At 41.0% G+C, this 17202-nt stretch overlaps 1 protein-coding gene across 1 annotated transcript in view; it reads left to right on the plus strand.

Annotated features, from left to right (window-relative positions):
• The window catches only part of LOC105285196 (voltage-dependent T-type calcium channel subunit alpha-1G), a 49781-nt gene that overhangs the window by 10551 nt on the left and 22028 nt on the right, over positions 1-17202 (plus strand). The window contains 17 exon segments of the mRNA XM_026969699.1: positions 680-732; positions 735-790; positions 1382-1515; positions 2482-2579; positions 4297-4468; positions 6421-6459; positions 11669-11772; positions 12097-12272; positions 12832-12924; positions 13285-13463; positions 13623-13786; positions 13952-14286; positions 14955-15173; positions 15258-15387; positions 15776-16074; positions 16300-16451; positions 16798-17007. Coding sequence (XP_026825500.1) covers positions 680-732; positions 735-790; positions 1382-1515; positions 2482-2579; positions 4297-4468; positions 6421-6459; positions 11669-11772; positions 12097-12272; positions 12832-12924; positions 13285-13463; positions 13623-13786; positions 13952-14286; positions 14955-15173; positions 15258-15387; positions 15776-16074; positions 16300-16451; positions 16798-17007 — 2613 coding nt within the window.

A 17202-nucleotide genomic window follows, 5' to 3' on the forward strand; every position in this document is an offset into this window, starting at 1 on the left:
TTAAAGATAAAAAAATTATTTTTTGATTCGAATATATCGCCTGTAGAGGTCGTCCTGGAGGCATCTTAGTGCAGCCGGCATTGTAAATTGGTGAGCATTCTCCTGCCTCCAAATTTCATCCAAACTGAAAAATTGAAATATTTTCTTGTTATTTATGAATTCCCATCGTCGATGAACCTTTAATATTCATAAAAACATTAAGTTAAACAATTATTTTTGCATGAAAAAGTTCAAAACCTTTGCCTAAAAATCGTACTTTTGTGTTCTAAGCTCCACCATTTTGGCACTTTTCAACTTTTTTCTTCTCTCTTTGGTTCATCGACGATGGGAATTCATAAATAACGAGAACATATTTCAATTTTTCAGTTTAGACGAAATTCGGAGGCAGGAGAATGCTCACCAATTTGCAATGCCGGCGACGCGGCTGCACTAAGATTTCTCCAGGACGACCTCTACAAGCGATATATTCAAATCAAAAAATAATTTTTTTTATCTTTAAACATGTACTAATAAATGCATCAAAGTTTTATAATGATCCGCTGTATAGTTTCTCCAAAAACAATTCGTAAAATATACCTTATTTTCAGCGTTCTAAAGCAGGTTCCCCCCTTAATAGAGAGAATAAAAATGAAGATGATAGAAAGTAAAAAGTATCCAGTTTTCCTTAACAAGTACTCACGTGGTTCGAAAGGGTGAGCATGATGGTGATCCTCCTGAACTGCATCACGCTCGGATGTACCAGCCGTGCGTGGACGATCAGTGCGTGACGAATCGATGTAAAATACTGCAGGTACGTACTTGTTATATCCTGCGTTATGCAGGACAAGCCAGCTGGAAAGGAACGGATGATCCGCATCGAGCCGTTAAAAAATCCGTAGGCCGTGAAAGATTCGAAGAAGCGGAGTGCAGAGCGTACATATCGGGCTTGTTTGAATGCGAGGCCATTTCCATAAGAATGGCTCGCGCGATTCCGTTTTCGCATTTGCATTCCGTTCACGTGCGCCGACTAGGAGAGTTTCCGATATCGCCTAGTCGGAATATTTACAATTCAATTAAGCCGTCTCATGGGGCGATATGGGGCGATTCGTCGTATAAAAGGGACCGTAACAGGGCCGATTACACTGAGCGCGCCAATGAGCGAATTAATCGATCGCGCATCTTGACACGGTTTCCGGCTGGCTCGCAATTAGTCTAGCAAAGGACGAAGAGGATGAGGAGGAGGAAGAGGATGATGGGAAAGAGATGAGAAAATTATCGACACGGCGTAGCCGCTAATCGAGTCCTCTCTCTAGAGTGCCCTTAATCAATCACGGTGAATTACGTCGATCGCACTCCGTCCTAATCAAGTTGCGTTTTTCCCCCCCGCATCTGTTTCTTCCAGATGTTCGATGATATCATTTTTGCCTTCTTCTCGTTGGAGATGACCATAAAGATGGTGGCGATGGGGATTTACGGTAAAGGAACTTATCTCGCGGACTCCTGGAATAGGTTAGACTTCTTTATAGTGGCGGCTGGGTGAGTATATCTCTCATTTATTTGCGTTACAGCACCCCGACTGTTCTCTCTCTCTTTCATGCCTGGAAATTCAGAAAACTATGTTAAAGTTATTTCGCGTGCGATGCATAAATCGCGTGGAGCACGATACATTATTTAGTTGCAAAGAGAGATCGCTGGGATGAACGTAAAATGATTCGTCAAAGGACTTAAGGGGGGAGCCTGCTTTAGAACGCTGAAAATAAGGTATATTTTACGAATTGGTTTTGGAGAAACTATACAGCGGATCATTATAAAACTTTGATGCATTTATTAGTACATGTTTAAAGACAAAAAAAATTATTTTTTGATTTGAATGTATCGCTTGTAGAGGTCGTCCTGGAGAAATCTTAGTGCAGCCGCATCGCCGGCATTGCAAATTGGTGAGCATTCTCCTGCCTCCGAATTTCGTCTAAACTGAAAAATTGAAATATGTTCTCGTTATTTATGAATTCCCATCGTCGATGAACCAAAGAGAGAAGAAAAAAGTTGAAAAGTGCCAAAATGGTGGAGCTTAGAACACAAAAGTACGATTTTTAGGCAAAATTTTTGAACTTTTTCATGCAAAAATAATTGTTTAACTTAATGTTTTTATGAATATTAAAGGTTCATCGACGATGGGAATTCATAAATAACAAGAAAATATTTCAATTTTTCAGTTTGGATGAAATTTGGAGGCAGGAGAATGCTCACCAATTTACAATGCCGGCTGCACTAAGATGCCTCCAGGACGACCTCTACAGGCGACATATTCAAATCAAAAAATAATTTTTTTGTCTTTAAACATGTACTAATAAATGCATCAAAGTTTTATAATGATCCGCTGTATAGTTTCTCCAAAAAAAATTCGTAAAATTATACCTTATTTTCAACGTTCTAAAGCAGGCTCCCCCCTTAAAGAGTATCAAGCAGAGGCTGAAGAGGAAATCTGTTTGGGCTTGGTTGTAGCGCATTGGAATACTGCCTAAACGTGGAAAATATGAATCTGTCGGCCATACGAACGATCAGGGTTTTAAGGCCGTTACGAGCGATCAATCGAATACCAAGTAAGTACCGCGGGAGGCTTTGCAATACGTCAGGAAATCTTGACAGTTAATTCTCCGGTTTACTTCGTCGTCGATTTCGCGGTGCATTGCCACGGTGCATAAAACCATCAATCCCAACGCACTCATGGTTGATTTCATCGTGGAATTGAAACGAAGCGGACGCAGCACAGCACACGTGACCACGTTGACTTGATTGATGTTGAGAACAAGTAAAGTAATTGGCAAGGAGAGACGTTCCGTTACGTTAAGATCAAAATTCGGGGCTTGACTGCGTGAACATGTGCAAGCACATTCAGGCTATCCTGAGACTCGCGCGAGACTTCCCATACAGCACAGAAGCTTGCACCAACATTGCAGCAACGTTGCAACGTTGCAAATTGCAATGCAACAGTAAAAAGACATTGCAGAGATATACATCCGCAAAATACCAGCAAACTTGTAGCAACATGACATTAATATTTCGGAAACATTGCACAATCAAAATTTGTAATTAATTAATATTAATGATTCATTTTATTAAAACATTGGAGTCTTCCTATCCTAACGAGATTCGTCCAAATCTATTCGACCAATGATATGCGATGACCAGAATCTGAACTCGGTAATATACGCATGCGGTGTTTGTTTCTTTCGACTATCTAAAGAACATGGTGGTTGTATGACGCGAGCATCATTCTAAAAGAAAGTAGTTACGTAAAAGAAAAAGGTAAGTACTTTTTTATAATATTATGTCTCATTATAGCACTTGTGTGCTGTTAAACTCTTGTATCTATTAATTATAATAGAGAATCTCTATTTGCCTATCTCACGGTTTATATCACTATAACCTCAAAATTATGGAAATTCATTAGAAAACTGCATATTAATAGTTGTAATATTTTTAATAACTTTTTCTGTTATAGAAGCTGTTCGTGAAATACACAATCATGCCACTGATGCAGAAATTAGGATTGAGAGTTCAAAGTATGTCATTTTACATATAATTCTATACATACTTGCAGTATATGTATATTTTTATGTAATTTTATGCTAATATATATGAATTTTAATTCCTATTTTATTTTTACAGGCAACATACAAACAAAAACGAAGAAGATTCAATTATTTAATTAAAGGAAAAATATTTTAACATAATTAAAGGAAAAATAATATCTCAAGAAGAGGATTTTAAAATTTTTTTTTATAAAGAACAGTTACTTTTTTATAACAAAAATAGAGAAAATGTTTATTTAATTTTTTATTACTATTGTTATATTACATATAATTGTCTATTTATGTTAATAAATAAAAATATTGAAGTTATATAAATAAAAATATTTAAAGTATATAATAATGAATAATTATAATTATCGTAAATTCATTACATTGCAATATTATTATGACGTTTCGTTGCAATGTTCCGAAAAGCGGACATTTTCACATTCCTGCAATCCCATAGCAATGCTGCAGAAACATTTCGCAGTGAATTTGCAATGTTGCTACGTTGCGGTGGAAGATTCCTGCAATACATATGCAATCTTTGCGTGCTGTATGGGTTCTTACATTTTATTAAAAGTATCGGTCATTGTCGATTCTTGGTTTCGTGTCACGGTCTACTTTACTTCAATAATAGATCGTCAAAGCCTTCAAGTTGCAAGCTATCCAAATCAAGTCAAGCTAATTTATTTTGAAGACACTTCTTATCGTACATACGTGAAATTTGCGTCATCTGCGACAGGTATGCGGATACTGGTGATGCTGTTGCTCGACACCCTCCCTATGTTGGGCAACGTCCTGTTACTGTGCTTCTTCGTTTTCTTCATATTCGGCATCGTCGGCGTGCAACTGTGGGAGGGCATACTGCGCCAGCGTTGCTTCCTTAAGGCTCTGCCCAACGTCAAATACCCTGAGTAAGTCGACAAGATCCGAAATCGGTGATCCTTGCCACTCGGTTTTTGCAAACGTTCGTTGGATATTTATAAGTGTTCGATCTCGATTTTCTCACGTTACCGCGCCTCACGCTGCATAGTACTTCGTTTTTTCTCTTCTCTATATCTGTCTTTGGATTGCTCGTGCTTCCGCGTTTCCGCGAGACGGCAAAGGGACTCAGCGACTTGTGCCCTACGATTGTCGTTATCAAAAATTTTTGTTCGTCGTACCGTGCTTTGAATACGGTAAACTTTGAAAATCGCATTCGGTGCGTGACAATTGCCACTTGACAATTTTCTCCTGAAGCTCATGTTCTCGTAAGAATCGTAAATTGACGTTTACCGTATCCGAAACACGCCGTTACACAAAGTTTTTCGTTTCGCAGACTTTTCGCTGCAGCTTTTGCGTAACGTACGTTGAATGCGGTAAACGCGGAAGTTTATGTATAATAAAAAGCCACCTAGAACGATGGCGAAAATTCTCATTTTACTTTACTACGGAAAATATTAGTGTTTATCGTATTCAAAGTACTGTACTTCCTGCACAAAATTTTCGCTTCTGAACATAATTTTCTATTACATTTTTGCTTAGATATACATAGTGTCTCGATTTGACGTACGATGCAATTTGTTTCCATCGCGCAAAGCGTTTCCGCGCCGGAAATCGGGATTTTGATGATGAAACTTGTTGAAACATGCGTGAAACATGCGTTGGTTGAAGGCTCGAGCGCCGCGGTGAACCAGCTATGGATGGTTGCATCCGCGATTCGGCATCGAGCGAAACGACTTGGTCGTGCGAAACCCAACCGATCCGATATATCCAGGCTGCATGGCGAGTAGCTCGAATTTGTCGCAAAGCATCGCTTGCCGAGTTTTCCTCGCTGTAAATTCAACGCTCCGCTCTTTCTCTTCTCCGCTCTTTGTCTTTCGCCAGTACTTCTCTGCGCCAGTATTTTGCGCACGATCCACTTTTACCAGAGACATTGATATCTGTTCAAAGTACAGTGCAAACTCTCCATAACTTGCGCTAGCTCTATTCGGCTTATCACGAAACTATCTGCGAAATGTATCAAATATCTCGGAATTAACCAACGGAAATGGTTAATTAAACACTTGATGCTTGCGTACGCGATATTACGTTTACCTCAAGTAGAACAGGAAATGTGTACCATGTAATACGTAACTAATATCTTGTACATTCTCTCATACTTTTAAATTCTATTTTTCCTTTTTTACAAACAGCTTTCTCGCATCTGATATATTATAATATTCAAACTTGGAATTTTTTTATGACTCAATAATTCGAACATTTCAAGTCTTTTAAAGCCTGAACTTATAATACTTCACGTCTAAAGTTATAATAGTTTGAACCTGAAGCTATAACAGTTAAATTTTACATTTTACATTTCTTTGAAATACTTCTCGTGATATTTTTTTAATCTCAGTTTATCATTATCTTTGACAGCAACTTTGACAGATGTTTTGAAGGCTTGACAGAAAACAATCTGTTAATAAATAAATATTATAAATATATAAACATTAAGCAAATGTTAAGGAATTGTAGAAAAAAATATCACTTATATAGCAATTACTGAGCTATTACTTATACAGCAATTTTTTTCTGTCAAGTCCTCGCATATCGATTTGAGAAGAGAAAGATATAATATCAGTGACGAACAGTTCAGAGGGAAAAAAGACTTCGTGCAAAGCCCTGGATGGATCAGTACGTTCTACCCATTAAACTTTTTGCTTTATTCGAATCATGTTAAGCGATTTAAAATGTTCTGTCTCGCTCATTTCTCTCTCTTTTTCTCTCCTCTCCTTCCTCTTTCAATCCACCTTCTCTCTTCTTCTTCTCATGACTAAAACGAAACTAGACATGTAAGTACATGACTCCAGGGAAGCAGTGACAGGCTATTGTTTCGCTGTTGCAGGTTACTCTCGGACGAGTACTCGGTTCGATCACGCATTTAGTAAGCTCTAGTAGAGAACAATGTGCTGTACATACATATATATATATCTCTCTTTCTCTCTCAATAATATGTACCTATATTAATCACAGAATATACATACACGTGGCATCCATATGTACATATATGTATATACATGCAACCAATACGTGATGTGCATATGTATATATTATTTCTATTTTTCTTTCTTTTACCCTCTCACTCTTTTTCTCTTTCTCTCTTCCCGCTCTCCTTCTCTCTCTCTCTCTTTCTGTTTCCCTGTCTCCATGATTTCTTTTGCCTTAATCATTGTACCAGTGTGCGACTGTACCGTAGTGTGATACTCACTTAGAGCATGCCGACTCAACTGACGATAAGAAAAATGCTATTTCGAGTATAAGTGCCGAAAACATTGTTCGTTTGACAATCGGGGGTGACGATGGATCCCAAAATCCCGAGTGAGAAGCGAAATCGAGCCCTCCCAAACTTCGAAGTGATATTTTAATGTTCAACTTACCTCTCTCACGCGCTATCTTTGCGCTAGCACCGAGAAACTCTCTCTCTCTCTCTCTCTCTCTCTCTCTTTGTTCTCTTTGATATATTTGTTGTACATAAATCATACATGCGCTATCCGACAAACAAAGATACACGATGATGGAGGAAGATCCGCAGTTTTCGCTGGTGGCAACTTTTGCACTCCCACGGGACTACTTTTCATAGGATTGTTCCGATATGTCTTCGACGTCTCTTCCACTAATTTCGATGCACGAGTTCGATGTTCTTTGCTCTGATACTACTGATATGATCTCTTTTGTGGCTCGTCTCTCGTACACGCATACGCATACTCTCTTTCTCTCTTTCTGCCCTTCTATCTCGCTGTTTCTCTATTTTGTCCTCCCTCAGCGTGTCTCTAGCCGGTAAGCATAACGATGCTTTCTGCATATGTGACCTATCGTTTAAACGACTGTGTGTGGCATCGGTGGTTTCTGTGGTTTCACTACATCGCACCGCTTTCACGATAGCATACTGTCGCGTTATACACGGTGTTTCCAGTTTCGCGCCTTATGTGGTAAATATTATACAGGGTGTCCCGGGTTTTAACCGACAAACTGCGGGAGCATATTCTACTAGTGGAAATAAGAAAAAATTCTTATATCGAGTTTGCTTAGAAATGCTTTATTACAAAGTTATAAACCAATATTGAAAAGAAATATGAGACAAGTAACAACGGATTTTTTCACAAAAATAAAAATTATCTACGCAATGATTTAGTGACGCATTTCAAAATGTTGTCCTTGCACATCGATACAAGCTAGACATCGACGTAGTACAGAATTTGTTACGGTACGACATTCCTGAAAATTTTGTTGCATCTCAGTAACTGAATTAGTAATTCGTTGCTTTAAATCTATCTGGTACCCTCCTGTTAGGAAATCTACGTTGATACTCTCGTACGGCAGCTCGTGCATTTCCGTCACAGAATCCGTACACGAAATGAGTATCAGTGTATTCCTCATTTGAAAACACTTTTGGCATTCTGATAGTAATTGCTAGTTGACACGACGATTGAAATCTAACAGCTACTGTTGTGAAAGTAACAATCATACTGAATCGTTTCAACATAGTGAAAATGAATACATGTGAATACACGTAACATAAACATCTTCGACCTTCCAAATTCTACACTATGTTCCGTTGTTACTTATCTCATATTTCTTTTCAATATTGGTTTATAACTTTGTAATAAAGCATTTCTTAGCAAACTCGATATAAGAATTTTTTCTTATTTCCACTAGTAGAATATGCTCCCGCAGTTTGTCGGTTAAAACCCGGGACACCCTGTATATTATAATATTAACAGCCCTTATTGAGAACGTGTTTCATTAGCAATGCAGCTTTTCGGATAACAAAATTCAAAATTAATCTACTTTTTAAATAAAACAATTCCTCTCAAATTCTTTATAATTCACGAATAATTTTAAGTTTTGAGCATCATTTTTACGTTGCTCGAAACCTGCTAAATTAGCAGGTACATGGACGCGAATAGACACTTGGTCTATCAGCGACATTATTATTATCAAATACTACAATATGAGCTACATCTTCGACTCTCGTATTAATATGTAGGACGTTCTGTTCCCGCCCACGGGGACATCGTGTACGCGTATCTGCGAAAAATCGCCCGGATGCGTTTTCGCGGCTCTTGTGTCGCACGCATACTTCCGACGCGATGGCTTCGAATCACTTCGATTCCCTTAAAGCGCAGTGGGTAGAAGTAGGCTCCATAAAGCTCCAAGCCCAAGCTCAGAGAGCTAATTAAACGCGCGGCGTTCGCGCGGTCTATTCCGGTATACGTGGCGGCTATTTTCGAACGTTTATCGACTCCTGCACCGGCGTTACTACCGTTCCCGCGCCCTGGTAGCGTTGCGCTGGAGCCTCACGGATAACGACGGGCCCTGGAAGCGATAATCGACTCTCAATTCCTGACGAGACCAAGCATGCATGCTCGTATTCGGAAAGGCATGAATCACCTGAAAGCCGTTATAGAAAGGTCACAATTTTTATGAGTGTTGGAGCAACATTGCTGGATCCGATGCATAGCGAGGATCTCTCAATTAACACTTACTTGCACTTTTTTTTGAAAACGGCAAACACAATGAGATTTTATAATATCTACTTCGTAATTGCGGATTTTAGCCTAAAAAGGAAAAGCAGCACATAATGTACGAGCGGTATTTTGCCAAAAAGTTTTAAAGGATTGAAATCCATCTTGCTACTTTGTTGAAAACTAGATTGTTACGTATCATGTGTTCGCGCGAGTTTGCGACGCCATCATCGCTACTCGCGGAGAGCTTGCGGCCAAAATACGCGCACGGATGTACAAGGCGACCAGATTTTTGCGGACATGATTCCGCATCATTGATTGCAATTACTATTGTTCAAATATTTCTTACATAATTAATATGACATAATTCGAGTTATTACTCTTTTGCATGAAATTTTCTTAGCGAGCGTTCAGTCATAACCGTTCTGCTATGTTCCTTCAAGTTAAATAAGTTTTGAATCAAGATACAAGTACGAACGCAAACTTGTCGTCGCGAATAGGTGAGACATTATGGGAATTGAGTGGTCAAACGGGACATATTGTTTAAAAGTAGGACATCTGGTCGCCTTATAAATATATACGCGAGGATCTAGAGCGACCGGCACAGCAAGCGCACAAATGAGTGAAGCACACAAGCCTACAAACATGCAGGCACGCAAATTTAACGAAAGCACAGGCGATTACGTGCACACCGCCGATTGATATGTGTTTTAGTTAGTACTGTGTCGCATTACACCTTAGGAAGCATAACAACGTCGAATAATGCGATATTCCTCTATTGCTCGCTATTCTTTCCGTCTGTCATTGCATTAGATTTGTTTTTTACTAAAAAATATATGCTATTTCATGAGGCTGTTACAAAACTGGAAAATATTGATGTAATCGAGATAGTGTGCGCAATCAATCATTTGATTTTTGCGAAAACAGTATCAATCATGACTGAAATGTCAGAAAAATACCGAAAAAAATACTGAAATACTGAAATATCGCGATAGAGGAATAATAATCGGGTTTCGAGAAAGATAGCTGCGTTTCGATGTAAAACAGCATAGACATGAAAGTTATCAAAACTTCAAACATAATGCAGTTTTCGTACGATGCGTTAATACGGTAAGGATCACGTATGTACACTGAGAACAGTTTTTCATCGGATAAACCGATTAAATAGTTTTCCGATTGTTAATTTTGTTTTCCGATTACCTTCATCGGATATGTCCGATCATTTTCCTTTGTCTTTTATGCACTTTAATCGGATATATCCGTTTGTTACTACGTAATCGTTTATCCGATGAAAAGTTTTTCTCAGTGTAGGTACGTCTCATCGATATCTCCATTTTCTAATATTACTTTCTTCTATAATATATATACTGCAACATAATATAGTATGCTTTACTATCTCTCTTCTAATATCTAATAATATAAAAATAATAATCTAATCTTTATTTTCTATATTTTTTACTCATGGAATATTAAACGGCATTTGTATGTGTGTATATAATTCGTATAATCGAATTAGTCGAAGTTTGATGTCTATCGAGTTTCCTCGAGATGAAGATTTCACTGAAGATTCGTATCCTCGAGATGAAGATTCGCACGTCGCGTAAACGTTAGCGTAAACTTTACTCGTAATCTTCTCAGCTAGAGGCTTCTTCTGCGTTCTCGCGGTCTCGGGGAACGTCAATTGCGCTTCTTTTCGCCGTCCGACTATTTTCGTCGCTATAGCAGCCTCGTGCACGCAAATTCTCGTGTCGATATATATAAATACAATATATACGTGTCTGCATTTGTATCTACATTTCTTTCAGTCAACGTTGCGCACGTACGTTGTTCATCAGCATCTCTTCGCACGTGTACGTGCACAGAATCATCGGGCGAGCTGTCGAGCAGCGGTGTTTTAACGGGGTCGAAGATGCGGAGAACGTGACGGAGAACGCAGCCGATCTGCTCGAACGGAGCACGAAGCTTTAGTCGAAGCAATCTCGAGAAAACGAGCATCGCCGTTAAGCGTGTATCGATTGGTTTTGCGAGCCGGTCGTGCCATACAGCCGCGTCACGCTGACGATGATTTGTGCGACGTAGGTCGTTCGCGATTAGCCTTCGTTCGAACACGTATGTACAACCGTACAAGCGGAACTTATAGCTCGGAGAAAACTCCGAGCGATCGATTGCATTTGCATATTTTCGGTTTCAGTATTCATTCACGCAAGAAGCCGCACTGGGAGCTCCTCCGGTAATTCCGCGACCCTCTGCATTATATATATATATATATATGTATATATGAATATATGAATATATATATGTATATACAGGGTGAATCGCTGGAAGCCGCCATCTCCAAAAGAATTTCTTATTCATAGCGCGGTATCAATTTCTCCATTTATGTACCTCTACGTCGAACCTCGAAATTCGGAATAAGATGTTGCCTCAGAGATGACAGTTTCCAGTGACTTATTATACCAAACACGCTGCATACCTACATACAATGTACGCATAAGCGAAGCATGCGGAAAGTGCATCCGTGCATAATACGGCATATGTAACGCAAGTCTCTTAAACTTAAGGGTCAACGTGAGATCTGGCGCAAGTAGTCGCGAGTTCGATTTAATAGTCCCTTTGTTGATTTTCCAGCAATCTGGAGAAGTATTTCGAGTATCAGGGTCAGGATTACATTTGCTCGCGCCCCGATGACAGTGGTATGCACTCCTGCAGTAATTTGCCGCCGCTCAAACTTGGTGAGTACATCCGCTACGCCCACAAGAAGCTTACTGAATAAAGATTAACTCAATTAATACGTTAAATAAAGATTTAATCAGTTTATCAAACATTTAATGAATTGCATACACAATTGCAGAGAGAGACATTTTACGCGAGATATTTCAGAATTTATGCCGAAATTTAGATATAACTCGTACAAGAGAGAGCCATTCTTGATTTTAATTTTAATAGAGGATATTTTAATAAGGAGACAAGGTTTTCAAACTCTTCTACTTATTGCATATCGTCACGGTTTGGAATATTGAGCCATTTAATTGTCAACGGCCGTTCTTCGCGTTTAGGAAACGTGGTGTGCAACAGTACCGCAGTGCCGAACAGTAACGTCACGTTCATCAGCAATGACACCTGCGTTAATTGGAACTACTACTACACCGAATGCAAAGGCCAGGGCAACAATCCGTTCCAAGGAACGATCTCATTTGATAACATCGGTCTCGCCTGGGTCGCCATATTCCTTGTGAGCGTTTAGTATACTTGTCCTACATTCGCGCATAGAAACGAATCATTTACGCGTATGTGTATTCGGTTATACACGCGCGTACTCGTTCACACGTACACGTTCACGTGTACACGTGGCGCGGAATATTTATTCCGTTTGATGGAATAAATGGCTTTTATGGCGCCCGAAAGTCTGCGAAAGTCACTAATGTGTGGGACTGCGGATCGCACACATTAGTGAGGCGATAGCGCCTCGATAAAAATTACTCTATCGATATTGTGGACGAATTGGTTTTTGCTCGATAAGATGCTATCGTGAATGAGTGATGTGCTAGCTGGGGAACCTGGTATTTCTCGATGATAAAAATAAATGTGAAGCTTTACTGGCGATGTATATCTTTTGACGCGCATTTGCAGTATATCCTTTTTCAATCAATTTCATCGAAGGTTTGATGAAAATTTGGCGCTTTGGAAATTGAGCGTGCATTGCTAATCCGTTACTTAATTAATTTGTCAAGCGTAACATATTTGTTATTATTTGCCGTGATCCTAAGCAGCGCAATCATGTCGATTTGTAGGTCATTAGTCTGGAAGGATGGACGGACATAATGTATTACGTGCAAGACGCCCACTCCTTCTGGGACTGGATATACTTCGTTCTCCTAATAGTCGTAAGTGCTCCATTTCCTATTTCCCAATACGGGAAAAGCGTAATATGTAAATTTGAATGAATAAAGCGTAATGTAATAACTGTCGCCTGTGTCTCGAACGGATCTACGCCACTCTCAAGAGACTTTTATGACGCGGATAGTAATAACGATCATCTTAGTCACTAAATTACGTCTCTAATGTAATTAGAAACTAGTGCTTGGAATTTTCTGAGCAATTCGAACAATTCAAACCCAAAATTTGAACTTTCTTTTCGAATGTTTCGAGTTTTAAAGCTACTTTGCAAAGTTACAGCAATTTGAATTCTAAGCTATATAACAGTTCGCGCTTGAAGTTGATAAATTGAGAATTTGCGTTTGCAGATCGGCTCGTTCTTCATGATTAATCTCTGCCTGGTCGTAATCGCGACGCAATTCTCGGAGACGAAGAAGAGGGAGATGGAGAGGATGCGGCAGGAGCGCGCGCGCTACCATTCGACCTCGACTCTCGCGTCGTCCACGAATACCTCGGAGCCTACTACTTGTTACGCCGAAATCGTCAAGTGGGTACTCGTTGCACACCCCGAGGACGCCATTCGCGCGGGCCGAATTTGCGGCGTCCTCGGTGTCCCGTTTGCCAGTGAAAAAAATGTGGTACACGTGCAAGTCTGGGTCGTGTCTCACGCTTGACGCTGACTATCCGTCCTCATTTCTCTTTCCAGATACATTGGCCACCTCTGGCGACGGGGGAAACGAAGACTGATGAAGAGATATCGCCTGTGGCTGTACAGGAGGCAACAGAAGCGGGAGAATTTGCTTAAAGAGCAGCAAAGTCAAACGATCCGCTCGAATGCCGCTACTGGCGGTCCGAATCGAATACCGGGCGGTAAGTCCTTCATCTGGCGTCATTTTATCAATCATTACAATTATTAACGCTTATATTAAACTTACGTTCGAAAAATCTTAAATACTTAAAATAGCAAATTAATTTCGAAAGTCTAGAAATTCTTGCGTTAATATTGCTCTCGATCCGAAATTGACGCCTATTTAGATAGAAGACTGCATCACGGAAGATGTCCGCGGCTTCTCGCCGCGCTAGAATACGCCGAGCAGCAGCAGCAGCAAGTGGCTGTCAGTAACGGCGGATCCGTCGCCGATTTCGCCACGATTACGCCCCCGGTACAATCGGCGGTAGCGATCGCTGCCCCCGCAAGTGCCGGTAACAGCGTCGGCGGTAGCGGAAACTTGGGTACTGCACCCCGTGCCAGTCCCGAGGTCTCCGAGGCTGAGGCTTCCGCGAACACGTGCCACGGACTGAGCGTGCATCGTGCCTCCTCCGCGTCTTGTAATGGGAGCGACAACGTTGCCGTGGGAAACGCTGCTGAGGCAAGTACATCATACATAGATAATCGCATGCAAATACGTGACGAGATTTTTCACGTTTCAAAGCCAAGTGGCGTAATCAAGTAAATGGAACGTATCGGATCAATTTTAATGGCAACTAAATATACATAACTGATTCATTTAGTTAGAATGAAAATAAAAAATGTAATCAATGTCGGAAAATTGTAACGCCATGTCACTTGAGTGATTACGTCACTTGAATCTTTACCTTCAACTCCGGAAACTCTAGACTTTGGTCCTAGTAGATAACTTTCTAGATAAGTTTCTAGAGAAACAATTAACATTTAGATTAACTCGTTTAGCGCTCTTCCCGTCTAGCTATTCTCTTCGCTGACATTTATCTTCCGCTGCATATATTCGATAGTAGTTGTGTGTATCTTAATATACTATAATTATACATGCTTTGCATAGAGTAATATTAATGCTTACGTTTTAACGCATTAGATTTTCGTCGTTGACTCTTATTAAGCCAATAATAAAGAATACGCTCGCAAGAGAGCAAATCTCGAACTCTAGGTACGACGAGATTACGCATAAAGTTTCTTCCCTTAATGCTACAAGTTTGGGCCGAGAACGGTTACGAGAGAGAGCGCCGATTGTGGTGTAATATAGCGCACGCATAACGTATGCTTGATATTGTCGCCTTTTAGACGAACAGCACGTTGTTGAGTCCACCATGTACGCATTATCGAAGAAGAAGCAGCGTAATGTTTAGCGACGTGGTACTGCTCCACGGCAGCAATAATGTCGGGAATGCGTTGCAGCCGGGGACGGTGACGCCGGGCGAACGTAACGTCTGCTCGAGTGAGAAGATGACGCAGACGGGTGATGGTAACGTTTGGTCCAGTCCGCTGCCGGACCACGTACAGGTAATTTTCACTGCAACGAAACGCACGAAGTAGCAAAGCAAAAACCAAGTCTTTACCTTTCTCGTACCGAGTATGGTCTTCCAGATGCAAGCCGAACTGGGCGGCAACGAGGCCATGACGTGTCAGGAATTGTTGGCCCTCAGCGGTGCTCTCAGCGCTGCCCTGCCCACCGGCCAGCTAGCGCTCGATTCGTTCCTGAATTCCCTCACGAAAGGCGAGTCCACTTGATACATGACCAGAGCGGTTTATCACGAATCCAGGATTTACGAGCTTGATTTACGAGTCTGGAAAAGGAAGAATCTCGTGAAAATTTTTCTCCGATGTCAAGATATTATTACATACATTTCTGAAAGATATTAAAATTATAAGAGTAATACTTTTCTTTACAATAATTTACAAAATTTTATATTAATATTTACAAAAAGATATAAAAATAAATTGCAAACATTGTTCCAAGTCAGCTTTGATATTTAAACTCGCATTTGTAGTTTCGATGCTCTTTAAACCTTATTTCTCTTTAAACCTAATTTCGAAAATAAGAACTAAATGAATTCATACCTTATCGAGACGAAAATGAAATGCGAATCATGCGCCTACAATAGGTATAACGGATCGTCACATCACGTTAGATGACCGCACGCAGTGGTTGACGTCTGACATCGACAACTGTTCTTGCTGCTGCGAGATGCAGGGCGATCAGTGGCCAGACGAAGGCGAGAAGTGGCAAAAGTCCTCACGCGCCAGACGGTTCTTGGGACGTGCCGGAAACTGCTGCATCTGCACGCTGCGCTGCATGAGACGGTGGATCAAGAAGCTTGTCGAGCACAAATACTTCCAGCAGGGTATCCTCCTGGCGATTCTCATTAACACCTTGAGTATGGGAATCGAGTATCACAATCAGGTGACCCTTTATTTGATCTTGGCCGAGTGTCGCGCTTCAGGTTTCCCACGGTGTAGTATTAAATTATTAAGTTACAAATTCGACGAAAACCAACTGTAAGGCCGTAATCAGGTGGTGCATTTATCTCTCCTCTCCTTTTCACGAAGCAGCGACTTGAACGATTATGCAAAAGGAAGCGTCGCTCCAGTGAAATATAATCGCGACTGTTTTGTTGCACGCACGCAGCCGGAACAATTAACGGTGGCCGTTGAAATCAGCAATATCGTGTTCTCGGCGATCTTCGCCGTGGAGATGTTGCTCAAAGTTATAGCAGAGGGCCCGTTCGGTTACATCAGCAACGGTTTCAATGTCTTCGACGGTATCGTCGTGATCCTAAGGTACGACGGCTCCCCTTTGTCGCTCTTTTCCCATTATTCTGTTGAAAAATAATGTGACATTAAATATCGATGCATGCCATACCGTGATAATGATATTCGCATGAATAATAGCATTAAATAAGCATCGTGTGTTGCGATGTCTACTCGGATATAAATGTACACGTACCGACACGCGACTGTCAGCGCAGTCGTTTAAAATTTCATGGCCGTGTTGCAAGTTTTACGAGAAAACCATAAACGGCGGATCGTTATAGCTTTCTCGTAAAGCTCCCGTCTCCCGCGGATCGGCACAACGAGCCGATAACCGATAACACGAGCCGATAACACGACCGCATCGGGTTTCCAGCGTGGTCGAGCTCTGCCAGGCGTTCGTGGAGGAGCGTGGCAGTGGAGGCAGTTCCGGTCTGAGTGTCCTGCGTACCTTCCGTCTGCTCAGGATCCTGAAGCTGGTGCGGTTCCTACCGAATTTACGACGGCAGCTCTTCGTGATGCTGCGCACCATGGATAACGTTGCCGTATTCTTTTCTCTTTTAGTACTTTTCATCTTTATATTCAGGTAAGTCGCCGTTCTACCCTCGTCGTCCGCTCGTCGTCGGTGACGCTGTCGGAAATTCCGGGGCGTCGCGCCCGCGCGTCACCGTGTCTTCTCTGCGTTTTCTTTTCCTTTCTTTTTTTCTCCTCTCTCGCGTGGTCCTCGCCCAATTCGCGAATTCGGCATCCATCGTCAACGGAGCTGGTCCGACGACCGCGA

Source organism: Ooceraea biroi, chromosome 5, assembly GCF_003672135.1.
Source record: "Ooceraea biroi isolate clonal line C1 chromosome 5, Obir_v5.4, whole genome shotgun sequence".
NCBI lineage: Eukaryota > Metazoa > Arthropoda > Insecta > Hymenoptera > Formicidae > Ooceraea > Ooceraea biroi.